Source organism: Perognathus longimembris, chromosome 3, assembly GCF_023159225.1.
Source record: "Perognathus longimembris pacificus isolate PPM17 chromosome 3, ASM2315922v1, whole genome shotgun sequence".
In the NCBI taxonomy this organism is placed as follows: domain Eukaryota; kingdom Metazoa; phylum Chordata; class Mammalia; order Rodentia; family Heteromyidae; genus Perognathus; species Perognathus longimembris.
This window is the reverse complement of record NC_063163.1, coordinates 91,632,324-91,646,825: the sequence shown is the minus strand read 5'-3', so window position 1 is coordinate 91,646,825 and position 14,502 is coordinate 91,632,324. Positions and strand designations below refer to the sequence as shown.

The window sequence follows — 14,502 nt, the reverse complement described above, 5'->3', positions numbered from 1 at the left end:
CTGCTGTTAGAGCAATCTCTGTTTCAGCTATAAATCCAATTAAGAGTTCTTTTGTCACAGAAGGACAAGGTCCTTGTCAGATGTCAACTCAGCTTGGAACTGTCATGTAACTGATGCTAGCAACCTCAGAAGTCACTGGTGCAGTCAACAGACAACTAAATTCAGCAAATGTATGTTGAGTTAAAAGACATCTTGCCACCTAGGCTAGCAAAGCTGAGAGAACATTCTTCAATGCACTTCTCACCAAGTTCCCAAACATAGCCAGCCAGTTTAGAGCTCAGAGATAACATATGTTCTAAGGACAGGCTAGCTCCAGGAAGACTGGCTGGTTTTACATAGACAACAGCAAGACCTTACACACACACACACACACACACACCCATATATAATTATTATATTTTTTCTTATTTTTCTTTGATGGTGGGACTAGAGTTTAAACTTTGCACTTGCTGTTTCATCCATACCCTTAAGTTCTTTTTGCTCTGGAATGTTTTTTTGGTTGTTGTTGGGTTTTTTTGGTGCCTATCCCAGGGCCTGAACTCAGGAGCTAGGTACTATCCCTGAGCTTTTGTGCTCAAGGCTAGCACTCCACCTCTTGAGACATAGCTCCACTTCTGACTTTTTTAGTGTTTAATTGGAGATTAGCGTCTCATGGACTTTCCTCCTTGGGCTGACTTTAAACCATAATCCTCAGATCCCAGCCTCCCGAGTAGCTAGAATGGTAGGTGTGAGCCACCAGTGCCAGGTTCTGCTTTGGCTATTTTAAAGATAGAGTCTAGCCTTTTTGCCTGGGCCAGCCTGGACTATGGTCCTTCTATTGATACTTCCCACCACAGCTAGAATGACTAGCAAGCAGGATAATGCTCAGTTTTTCCTGTATAGGTAGGATTTCTCAAACTTTATTGCCTAGGCTAGCCTGGAAACTGGGAAACTCTTATCTCAGCCTCCTGAGTAGCTAGGACTATAGGAACAAGCCACTAAACCTGCCTTTAACTACAATCCTTTAATTTTCTCTGAAAAAATTGAAAATTTTCTTTTATGTATATACTCATACTCTATGGTCTCTAGAAAAGGGAAAATACCCTAGGGATTATGTCCTCTAGAATACATTTTGGAAAAGAAAAAAGCTCCAATTCTTATTCCATTCTAGAAATTTTTCTCTAATCAGGACCCCCTAGGCTTCTCCACCTCAAAGTTAGCAAAGCCCCAGACTACAGGCCATTGATCTAACACAGCTGTTGGCCATGCATCAGAGGGCTGCTCTGCCCATTCCAGTGGGCTCACTGATAAAGACTCATAAATCCCTTGAGCTTTCACTACCATCTAATTTCCTCATCACTTGAGTGACAGGTAAATTTGATGACCTACTTTTCTAGGGGTTTCTGAAGAAAAAAGTGATGAAACCAAGAGAGAAAACCTAACGGGTCCCATTGGACCAGAGCAAATATTTTCCATTCTATGTTCAGGGTTGGGAAGCAGAATTTCCCTTCAGTAGACTAAATGAATAATGTGGTTACCTCACAGGGAATTCCAGAGAAATCCCTTCCGACAATCTCAATAATTTCACTGGCCATGCCTCTTGGCACTAGAGTTTCTAACTAAGCCACTGGTTTGGCCTCAGAGTCCAAAGAGTCTGCAAACTAGAAAAATGAATTTTAATGTAAGGAAGTAACAACAATGACTTCCTAAAAATCTGACATGCTTCTCTAAACACTGAGTCATTGATTTATAAAGACAGTGCTCAAGGAATATAATCTACACCCATCATTAAATAAGTCCAGTGTCACCACTCAGGAGGAATAAATTGGAGTCAATTGAGAACTTACTCAAGGTGCCACAGCAAGGAATTTCACGAAAGATTTGAACACAGGTTCGTAACTTGACTCTTAAAAACTTGTTATTCTGACACCATTCCACCAAGCTACTGTTCCTTTCTATAACTTGCAACTCTTGGCTCTTTATGTCTTGCGTTTCTGAAATCTACCCTGCCCCAGCCTTCTCCTCTACGTTTCCTCTCAAAAGAAGTCTTCAACTGTCAAAGAAAAGTGTCACCGTTGATTCCACTCTATTTTCCCAAGTCTTACTTTCTAGGACTCATCTTTCTCAATCCTAAAGCCTGGCCAACATCTGAAGCTAAATGTAGCAAGCACACATGATCTTGAAACTGTAAGCCTAACTACTTTTCTATTAAAATGTTCTCACTAGTATCACCCAAACTGCCAGCTAGTATTCTAGAGTGCCAATGTGTTACTAGAAGAACAGCTTCAGCAGTAAGGAAGCACAGACCTGTCTGGAAAGTTCTCTGAAACTCCTGCACCCCGTCCTAGGTTAGCAGTGGCAGAGGCAGAAGACCACACACCACATATAGTGCGCCACAGTGCTAGCTCAAGCTGGTGCTAGTCTGGCTTACTTACCTATAGACGACTGCAGGGATGCGCTTCCAGGACCTGAAGCTTGCTACACTTTCCAGTTCTTTGTCAGTGATCCAGGCAGGCACAATGAGCTCTTGTGGATAGCTACCACATAACCTAACAGATGAGAAAAAGGGTGTAGGGGAATGGAGAGACAGATGAGAGATCCTGGGTAAATCAATGTGGGAATATGGATTATGCTACCACAAAGCCAGTTAGAAGACAATGGGAGGGGCACTATTTAACTTTTAGTCTTCTAAACAGAATGGGCTGTTCTAAGTGTTGGCTTGTACTACACACATTGTTGATACTACTATGGGTCATTCTCCTTGATGTGGGTCATTCTACTTGATGCTACTTTTTGGTATCTGGAAATCTAACAACAACAACAACAACAACAACAACAACAAAAAAGGAGAGTTGAGGGGCTCTGTCTTTACTTTCTATGGTAACTGTTGTAACACACATATAGGTCATTTCTAACCACTATTCAGGTTTCCAGAGACTTTTTAGGATTAACTAAGATTCTTTTATTTGAACCAGACTGTCCTAATTATAGGTAACTAGTACAGCCAGAAATAACAGCATATGCTAGCCTATGTACATACAAAATGAGAGTCCCATCAAGCAAAGTGAGGAATGTAAACAAGTGATTAGTCACAATTTCTATAGAACATACTCCACAACAAACTATACTCTAAGAGAAAAAAGCTCTCTTTTCATTAAGGGAGATGCCAGCTATATGCCAATCAAGTTGGTGGCCTGGGAACTAACACTTCTGAAAGGTTTTGATTTATAGGACAATGCCTCTCTGTGGGAAAACTAAGCTTCCTTCTTAATATTAAAAGAACTTCAGACATTAAAAAATGCCAACTATCTCCTCCATACCTCCCCCTTTCTACTCACTCCTATGAATTATTAGAGGTAGAAGCAGAACTCCACACAATGGTTTAAGAATTGGGGCTTGATCATTTTACACTAATTATCGCTTAGGTTTTCATTTCTAGAAGCTAATGTAACAGGAATTTAAAAGCCACCAAACCAGAATGACTACAAGTAGCTTTACAAACTTCCTAACACTCCTAAAAATAACTTGAAACACAGTAGTCATTGATAATAAACTAACCAAGAACCTTATTCCTTTCTTTTTAAGCTTAAGAACAGATATTAGTCTCACTTTTCCTTGATAATACCAAGAATGTGTCAACGTCCTGAAGACTGATTTTAAGCACAACTAGTAGACTCAAAGACAAGAATTTTTAAAGGCCACATTAACTAGGAATTTTTTTAAAAAAAGTTTAGCAAGGGAGGGCTCTAAGATACAATGTACACATATATGGACATATTAAGCTGTACAACTATTTGAAAACAATGAATATATTAAAAATAAAGCAAAAAGTTTGGCTTCAGTTTTTGACTCTATCAAATTTTCTGAGCATCATGACCATTATCCTACAGGTACTACACTACCCAGAAACCAGCCCTTCAGCAAGCATTAGACTACTAGCTGTTCACTGAGCTTATCACTATTGATAAGCAGGTGCCAGTGCAGGAAAGGTGAGTTTCAGTCAACAGAGCCTGTGGCAGCCTCAGACTCTCCAAGGCCTGTCCCTCCTCTATGCTCCTCCATCTTTCCCTACCATGTCTCAGAGAATACAACAGTTCTGAGATCAAAATAATCCCAGGTTCTTAACACCTTGGCTAAGGTCCATGTTAGAGTGTATATAGTAGTTAGTAACTTTCCCAATAGACCAAAAAAAAAAAAAAAAAAAAAAAAGACGGGCAGACACAAACAGGCCAGGAAAATAGGCTATCATAATTTGAGGCAACGCAGAGGACTAAAGGATTAGTGCTACAAAGAAAGTTAAAAAAGGAAAAGGGTGTTTTATAGAAACTTGGATTACCAAAAATCACAGTAGTTATCTGTCTCCCCCATTCCACCATAGCATCTATAGGTTTTAAGGAAACATGTTAACAGCTACATATTTAATAATAGTTGTGTTAACATGTAAATGGTTCAATGGTCATAGCTCTGATGTTAAAGATCAACATATTAAAGAACAGAGTAATACTTAAATGTCTATTCCATAGGGTCTACAGTAAAATCACAAAAGACTAGCTCCCACGAGATTACTGATCCTTAGATCTAATGTGATGGCAAGCAGTGATGAGAACAGTGGAAACTGCCTGCCTACATAGAGGTAAGCACATTACTATCTAGACATGCTTGTATGTGCCAAGAAGAACAGAGGCCTGAAGGGAACAGAAAAACACTTTCAGGATCTTGTTAACTAAGGATCACTTTCTACTCCAGCAAAGGGAACAAATGGTTCAAGAAGTACTGGGAAGAGCATGCATTTAGACTTAATAAATAAGACTATTTTAAAGGAGAAGTATTAGGTTCAAATTTCTGCCACCTGAGAATTAAGCTTTCTACTCTGGCTGTGAAACACAGTCTATAGGGACCCACACAACTCACTTGTACTTCTCATTAATATTGGAAATCCTCCAGGCGTTGTTCATATCAAAACCCATCCGCTCCACTTCATTCTTAAACCTTGACGTTACATGCTCCCCTAGGGGCCAGAGGGGGGGGGCGGGGAGAGGGAGCAAGAAAGAAAGAAACAGACAGCAGAAAAGAAGAAATGAATACCATTTTCTGAAACAGGGAGAATAAAACCATGGTTACTTTGTTACATTTTTTTAATTCAAAGGCAGGAATTGTATAAATAATAAAAATAATATATATTTAATTGCAGTTTTTAAAGAAGCCCAGGCAGGTTAAACAATAAGGAGAAAATAACTTTGATCAAGAATTATGCTATCTCATCTTATCTCTACTACTGACTATAAGGGCAGCATCACAGAGCTCATTTTACACCAGACAGACAAAAGAAGCTTTTATGGCCATTGTTCTTTCTTGTCACTCTGGCTACTTTCTCAGCCTCAACACTCAGACCCACAGTATATATAATAAGAAATAAATTTAAAAGATCATCAAGAGGGAAGGGAAGGTGGGTTAAGAGGGATGAATAGGAACATTCAAAGGGGTGACATAGATCAAGGTGCACTGTATTCCTAAACTGTTTTGTTGAATGGCAACTCCACTGTACAATTATATATATATGTGCATTTTTTCTAAAAAAATCAAGAACATTAATGTAGATCTATGATCCTTCACCAAAATCTTTTTTAGTCAGATTTTAGAACTTAAAAGGAGTTCTTTGAATTTTAGAATAGTGTATTATTTTTTTTTAAATTGGAGCACAATCTCAAGCGGGACTAGCTAAAACATTGATATTTTCCAGTGAACTACCTAGATATTCACACCAAGTGGAGGATGGTCTATCAGCTCAGATCAGTTCAAGTTGCCAAAAAAGGGTAAGAAAAGGCTTTTGTTTTCTGAGCCTTTCAGATTACCTAGCTGCAGGTAAGCAAGTGGTCAAGGAATCACTCCTAAAGTACTCAAGAATCCCAGGAAACATCTACTAGGTAAAGTGCTGAGCATCTATGAAAATACCCCCCCCCCCAGTAAGTATAATCTTACTTAAGTATAATTTGTCCTAATAAATTTGGCTTTTCTTTACTTAAGACAATAACAAAAGTAGAGACATCATAAATATCGTAAATCTGAAGTGCTTTCTTTCTTGAAAACAGTCTTAGGGTAGTAATTTTACTAAAGTAAAAAACATTAGCAGACTTCTAATGTATATGAATTGGCATTACAGGTTGTAAAATAAATGTTAGTGAAGACTAGAAGAAACCACAATAACAAATAAAAGCACAAAACTGCTTTGGTGATAGAAGTATAAAGCTTTCCTCTCCCTAGAAGAGTTACAGAATAGGAAACAGCAATTACTTGAATGAAGGACAACTCTGTAAAAATTACTTCCCATTTAAACTGTTTTCTTGAGCTTAAGCTAGGTATTACATGCTTCCTGAAAGAATGCTATAAAAAGATGAGGTTCAGAGATGCAGGGGGAAGTAATAGCTTAGTATGTCCCATTTGGAAAAGTTTTCAAAGCAATTTAACAGGTTTCAAAATAGAAAAAAACAGTATCTGAATTGGGGTAACATCTGTCTACAAATTATAAGAAATAATGACCATTGGGAATAATAAACAAGGAGTCTTCCACTCAAAATCTAAAAGCTGTGACATTAACAACTTCTCAATTAATTAAAAAGGTGTTCCTCCTCCTGCTACAGCTCCAACTTTTTGCAAAAAGCAAAAGTATTTTTATTAGTGGTCTTTTATAACATATCTATTTTAAGATAAACACATAGACACTAAAAGAAATCTTGTGAATTAAAAATAACCAGTGGAAAAATAACAAGTACCAACTACTACCACCAGTGATATTCACTGTTATAGACTCAATATCTAAAGAAAGGCTTTGAACCACCATTCAGAACACAAAATTCTCAGCTATACAGAGAAACACATACTAACTAGTAATCATAGAAAATCTGTTATTTCAAGTTTTTTAAGAACAAGGAATAAGTTTTTAATTATCTTTATATCCATAAAAACAGTGATTTCACAAACTTTGAAACTGACCATTACAACCTACAAGAATTAAGTATTCTAACAGGCACTGATGGTTCATGCCTGTAATAGCTACTCAGGAGGCTGAGATCTGAGGATCAAAGCCAGCCTGGGCAGGAAAGCAGGAAAGTCTGTGAGACTCATCTCCAATTAACCACCAGAAAAACCAGAAGTGGTGCTGTGGCTCAAATGATAGAGTGCTAGCCTTGCACTGAAGAGCTCAGGACAGCACCCAGGCCCAGAGTTCAAGACCACGATCAACAACAACAACAACAACAACAACAACAAAAAATAGAATTAAGTTTTCTATTTAGGAGGTCAAAATCTAAAAATCACAGCTCAAAACCAATCCAGACAGATAAGTCTGTAAGAATCTTATTTCCAATTAACCATGAAAAGCTGGAAATGGATGTATGGTTCACGTGGTAGAACATCCGATATGAGCAAAAAAGCCAAGCAAGAGTACAAGGCCCAAAGTTCAAGCTCACATGCCAGCACCAAAAATGAATAAAAAACAATTATGTTTTTATCACAGTATATTAATTTTTAACAAAGGATCTCACAAAATAATACCCACTCTATGTATTTCCTATTCTAATTCATTTCTTTAAAATGATTTCATGACTGGAAGATGGTAATCTGAAGTTTAAAAACCACTGCTTTAGCTGGATGCAGTAGCTCAAATCTGTAATTCTAGCTACTTGGGAGGTGGAGATTAGGGATATGTTGGGCATAATGTGAGACTACTTTGAAAATAACAAATGCTAAAAAGGGGCTGGAGGCTCAAAGAGTAAAGCACCTGCCTAGTAGGTCCTGAGTTAAATCCCCAGTGCTATGCCCATTAAAAACAAACAAACAAAAAAAACAGAAAAACCTACTTTGAAAGTCTAGAGCAGGGTTCTGGTGGCTCACACCTGTAATCCTAGCTATTCAGGAGGCTGAGATCTGAGGATCGCAGTTTGAAACCAGCAGAAAAGTCTGTGAGACTCTTATCGCTAATAAACTACACAGGAAAAAAACACCCAGAAGTGGAGCTGTCGCTCAAGTGATAGAGCACTAACCTTGAGCAAAAGAAGCACAGGGTCAGAGCCCAGGCCCAGAGTTCAAGTCCAGGACTGGCAAAAAAAAAGGGGGGGGGGGCTGGGAATATGGCCTAGTGGTAGAGTGCTTGCCTCGCATACATGAAGCCCTGGGTTCCATTCTTCAGCACCACATAAACAGCAAAGGCCAGAAGTGGCGCTATGGCTCAAGTGGTAGAGTGCTAGCCTTCAGCCAAAAGAAGTCAGGGACAGTGCTTTGGCCCTAAGTTCAAAGCCCTAGGACTGGCAAAATAAAAAAAAATCTAGGAGCCAGGCATCAGTGGCTCATGCCTATAATCCTAGCTCCTAGCTTTGTAGGAAGCTGATATATGAGGATCCTGGTCCAAAGTCAACCTCAGCAAGAAAGTTCAGGAGATTCTTATCTCCAATTAACCACCAAAAAGCTAGAAGTAAAAGTGGGGCTCAAGTGACAGAGTGCTAGCCTTAAGTAAAAAGCAGCTCAGGGACAGTGCCCATATCCTGAGTTCCAGCCCCAGGATCAACACAAAAACAAATAAATCTAAGACCTGATGGTGGTTCCAGTACTAGCGCATGCATGTGCACTCATGCGCACACACACACACATACACACACATACATACACATACATATCTTACATGAATAATTCGGCTTGACATTCACTTGTTTAGCTAGAAAAGTAAATACAAACTTATCTACTACTATTCTCCAAGAATTTCCATCTCAGAATTCATCCCTATTGGATTCAATAAACTAATATTGTTATTTTGTTGCAATAACCCAACTTAGTTTCAATACTAAGGCTGTAAGAGTCTTTTGCCTAGTTTCATATTTCTATTTCAATTCTTCTCAGCCTCTTCCACTCTAAATGAGAATTTATTCCTTTTCAATATTTAGTGTTTTTTGTATCACATTCAGTCCAACAATATCCAACATTTTGTTTTCTGAAATGAACATTTTGTTTGTTTGCTTGTTTTTTTGTTGGTTATAGGGCTTGAACTCAGGGCCTGGGCACTGTCCTTGAGCCTGTTTGTGCTCAAAGCTAGAGCTCTACCATTTGAACTACGGCACCACTTCTGGGTTTGGGGTGGTTAATTGGCGATAAGGGTCTCACAGGGACTTTTCTGTCTGGGCTGGCTTCGAACCACGATCCTCAAATCTCAGCCTCCTGAGTAGCTGGAATTATAGGCATGAGCCACCAGTGCCCAGCATAAACATTTTTTAAAAAAAGAAATGTACACTTTACCAATCTTTAATCTGGAAGAAATTTACCACCCAAAGCCTAGTTCCCTGTCTGATTCTGCATAATTACAAATACTCAAGCCCATAATGCACACAAGGTGCACACAGGCCTGCTGTAGAGACTGTCTCTTACTCAGCAGGTGAAGAAGCAGACCTACCCAAAGTCAGAAGAGGCAATTAGTATCCCTCTCAGATTTTCAAATATGTTAGGAAGAATCATTCTTTTTACGTACCAAGCAGTGTTAAGACCCAGAGTCACAAGGCATACTTAATGGACAGCTCTCACCAGAGATGTCAGAGTGGTAGGCATGATGCTAGTGAGCTGGCAGCTGAACTAATCACTATTTGTCAAGACTCCAGACTGAAGCTCTAGCACAGAACCCACCAAGCAGCTGGCTACAAAGAAGTCAAAGACATGGAAGAGAAACTTGGAACTGCTGAGTCTGTAGCTTGCTTGATGGGACTAAAAGTAGAGTCAAAAGTCTGGTCAAGACATTTGCAGGTTTCACAAGAGAACTTCCATAGCACTGTGAGACTTCTTTCAATTCTGATAAAAATCTAGAGCTGTGGCCATAGTATAGATGACTTAACTAAGGCAGGCTCGACAGTTAGACATCAAAATTTATATGAATGCCAAAGCAATGACATAATTTTCCAAGTTCCCTTCTGAAGGGCCCTTAAACAGGCTAGGTAGACAACTCATAAGAGGCTTTATGAACTGTTGAAAGTCTCAGTCTGTGCCTGTGATCTCATGTACTGGGCAGAGTATACAAGCTCATCATTTGGAAATATCTCACATGTTGTTTCACACTTATAAAAACATGGTTGTCTGGTATCTTCGTATTTGGGCTGAGTAATGCAGAAGCCACCAACACTCAACAACAGTGAGCTAAAAGAACCAGGTTAACTTGTTTTTAAAAATACCACCACAATATTTTTTAAAAATCAAAAGCAAGCTTTTTCTTCTGTAATTCACAGTGGAAATATAGTAAAGGAAAAAGTCCATACATATATACATGCTCAAATCAAGTCACTAAAATACCATTCCATATGAGCAGTGACAGGTTTACATTTGGTATGAACTGTGTATTTGGGGAAAAAAATAGAATACTCTTAGAGAACTTCCAGTACCAATCATGATGGCCTCATCTTGTACTTGTAAGATTTCAAAAGAGTTCTCAAAAGTATGTCACACAAGTCTCAAAAGTGTAATGAACTGAACTCTGCAGCATTACTTGATTTCAGGGTATGCATATCAGTTTGGAAAGAGAAACATAAATGGCCCCATTTGAAGAACAAAGAAAATAAACCATGTAAAAGGTTAGTAGCATGTCTGGTATTATTTTCAATTTATTAGAGTACAGATTTAAATTCTAATTTTTTCATGTATCTTCATGTATTTCAAGCAGATGAAAAGACAAAGAACATTGTGGATATTGTCTTGGTGGCTGAAGACTTGTTTATCAGAAAGTGAAGGGATTGGCTGAGGATGTAGCTCAGTGACAGACTACATTGCCTAACATGTACAAAACTCTGGGCTCAAGTCCCTAGAAAAGTAAAAGAGAAAAAGAGGATCTTATTTTTCTGAATAGCTTAAGAGTTGACTCAAATCTAAAAAAGACAACTAAAATTATCAAGGAAGTAAAGAAAGTCTGTAGTTATGACAAAACAGAATAGAGAGCAAACATTATTGGCTAAAGACTGGCAACTAAGCCAGGTGCTGATGGCTCATGCCTGTAATCCTAGCTACTTGGTAGGCTGAGATCTGAGGATCATGGTTCAAAGGTAGCCTGGGCAGGAAAGTTTGTGAGAGACTCTTATCTCCAATTAACCATCACAAAACTGGAAGTGGCCCTGTGGCTCAAGTGATAGAGCGCTAACCTTGGGCTGAAGAGTTCAGGGACAGCCACCCAGGCTCAGAGTTCAAGACCCGAGACAGACAGACAGACAGACAGACAGACACACACACACAGACACACACACACACGACTGGCAACCAAAAATTGAAGATCTCTTCAAGTTAGGGGTCTTAAACCACAAGTAGGGAGTGTTGGCTTTTGTTTTATAACTCCGGCCCTTTTGCTTACTAGGCAAGTGTTCTATCACAAGCCCTTTTTAAACTTTTGCTGTTTTTTGGTCTTACATTTTTATCAGAGGCCATCCTTAGCATGCTATTCTCTTAACTATGGCCTTCTGCCTTGCTGGAATCACAAGCCCTAAGATATCATGCCTGGCTTATTGGTTGAGATGGGGGAGAGGGAGCATCTCATTAATGTTTTGCCTAGTCTAGCTTTGAACCACAATCCTCCCAACCTCCACCTCCCAAGTAGATGGGATTACATGTGTGTACCACCATGCCTGGTTTGTCTTCTGAGATAACACATTGCTAATTTTGCCAAGGCAAGCCTCACTATTATTTTCCTATCTCTACCTGCCAAGGATCAGGGATCACAGTCTTGTGCCACCACATCACAGTTATTTCATAATGCAATGCAGCAAGATACACTTCTTAATTCATTATTCTAGGAGATAGTTGAGACTGAAATTTTAATGAGATACAATGATAAATAAGACACAACTCAGTAAATGATACATGTAACATGTATGCATCTCATTGCCTAGACAGAGGGAGTAAATTTGGATTCTGAGGCTTTCCCTAGGAGAGGTACCTCTGTTCCAGATTCCAAACAATTTTCAAAAACTGAGGACTAGTTCTTAAGTCATACATCTGCTATTGACTAGCAATAGGACTTGGCAACATGTTTTATCTCTAGGCCTCCTTTTCTTTGGATCCTAAAAGAGACACTAGACTATCCTGTCCTGCCTGTCCGACAAAGTCAGGAAGACCAAATGAATGTATTATACTAAAGAGAGTGGGGGGAGGTATATATGAAAGCATCTTTAAAATAAGGTAATTTTTTTGTTTTTGTTTTTGTTTTGGTACAAGCACCTTCATTAAACAGAACAAGAATCCAAACCAAAAGCTATCACCAATGATGAATCAGAGAACAAAGAAATGACCAGCCAAGCTTGTAAGACTGAAGACCCAGGACTTGGAAATGACTTCACTGCTTAGAAGTTGAAGACTTTTTGCATCTAAGCTTGACATACTGTAAAGTCTGTGCTGGAACACTTAAGTTTATTTATGGCAACATAAAGTTTATAAAAAACCACAAGCAAAGGAATAGCATGATCTTGGCCAAAGCCATTTGAAAAAGAGAAAGACACTGAATGGGACAAAATTATGTAAGGAGTCAAGAAACATGGGTTCTAGCACAGATTCCGTAACTCTATATACATTTTTGAGGAAGATACTTGGCCTCTCTGGATCTGATTCTTATTTATGAGTTTAAAGAACAGACCAAAGGTTATTTCTGTGAGAGTAAAGGGTCATTCTGTATTCCACTATTCCCTGTCTTTGCACGTGTGTCCCTCTGTTCCATATCATGTTCTTTTCCCCATTCTCTAATCAGTGATATCCTTGTTTAACCTTCCAAATCTTCTTATGTCACTTTAAGATTTCCCAAACATGTACACAAAACTCATGACTTTCTTCCATTAGTCTTTGATAATATCCACATACCTTATTATAGTATTTACCAATAGAATGAATGTCAGATCTAGTGTTCTTACCTTCTCCTGGAAAGCAGGAAATAACCAATTATGCTTAGAAGAATAATGGACACAGGCTGGGTGCTCCATAAAACATGCTTTGATTAGATACACAACGCTAAGACATCCCACTTTGTGTTAAAGGTATGTCCAGAATAGCCTGTTAAGCCCTTGGCCATTTGCATACTTTAGATGGGCTTACCTGGTCTACACAAGTCTCCATGCTGCTCTTTTTCACTGGCATAGACCTCCATGCACCAAGCATGATATGCAAAAGAGAAGAGATCTTCAATCTTAGCAGGAGGTCGGATTGCATTGTTCAGTCTCTTAAGCCAATCTTGACATTGCTCAAAAGTTGAGAACTGACACCTTTACCAAAATCAAACAAAAATAAAACTAAGGAGAGGTGTTATGAAATCTAAGAAAGGCCACCATTTCATGAGTGCCTATATATGATGAAGTGACAACTCTGACAGATAAAAGCATCAGAAGCGGTCATTTACAAGTTCACTATTATTTATCATAAAAACAAGTTCAACATATTTTAGCTGTAAAAATGTCAAAAAGTTGAGCATGTAGAAAACCCATTCTTTAAGATTAATAGGAATTATTGAAGTAAAATGGCAGCTGTTCTCTTTTATGAATGACATTTCATTCTCCTTCAGTTTTATGGTATTCCTCTCAGAAACATGTTTTGAAAAGCTCTTTGGTTTCTTTATAACCTAGTAGGCCAAGCTAAAAAAAAAAAAAAAAAAAACCTAATACACTACTTGTAGTTCATGAGGAAATAATTGAAATTTGTCTATTTAGCAATTAGGATAATAATACCTTCAGATCCAAAGTAAAATAGTGTATACTGAAACTTTCAGCTGTAACCACACAGAGAATAAAACAATTCTACTATCAATATATAAAATGAATGGGCTAGGGGCTGGGAATATGGCCTAGTGGCAAGAGTGCTTGCCTCGTATAAATGAAGCCCTGGGTTTGGTTCCCCAGCACCACGTATATAGAAAATGGCCAGAAGTGGTGCTGTGGCTTGAGTGGCAGAGTGCTAGCCTTGAGCAAAAAGAAGCCAGGGACAGTGCTCAGGCCCTGAGTTCAAGCCCCAGGACTGGCAAAAAACAAAACAAAACAAAAAAAATTTCTAGAGCTACTAAGTTTACAAACACATTTCTAGGTATTATTTTGCAACTGTTACCATTAAAATTAGACCAGATAAAAAATCCCATCAGTGGATGCTAAAATTAAAAGGAGAATTTTTTTATGAGAAGTAGATATTCGCATGTTTTTAAAGTGCCTCCCACAAACTGTTTATTAGTTGCAAAGACGAAAGTATAGAAATTATAGAGGGAAATGGTATAAAAGACATCATTAAGTTAATCAGCGAAAGTCAACAGGGATAGTAGACTAGAAAAAAGTATTATCACAATGTAAAATTGTGAAGTTGATAATTATTTACAACTATATAAGAAAATACTCCTAATCTTAGGAGAGCATACTATTTTGGAGTTAAAGAACCATGGTTATATAACTTACTCTGATTGTTCAGAAAAAATAATCTCCATCTCTGTCTCTTGTCTCTTTCTCTCTCTGTCTCTCTCACACCACACCAAGTAAATTGGGGTAAAGT

At 38.4% G+C, this 14,502-nt stretch overlaps 1 protein-coding gene across 5 annotated transcripts in view; it reads right to left on the bottom strand.

Moving 5' to 3' along the window:
* Nucleotides 1-14,502, bottom strand: part of Mtmr3 (myotubularin related protein 3) — a 106,477-nt gene that overhangs the window by 23,343 nt on the left and 68,632 nt on the right. For all 5 annotated transcript variants that reach the window (XM_048343271.1, XM_048343275.1, XM_048343274.1 and 2 more), the window contains exons 7-9: nt 13,072-13,238; nt 4,891-4,987; nt 2,415-2,528 (exon numbers count right to left, since the gene is read on the bottom strand). In XM_048343271.1, the coding sequence (XP_048199228.1) occupies nt 2,415-2,528; nt 4,891-4,987; nt 13,072-13,238 (378 nt within the window). The remainder of the gene's footprint in view (nt 1-2,414; nt 2,529-4,890; nt 4,988-13,071; nt 13,239-14,502) is intronic.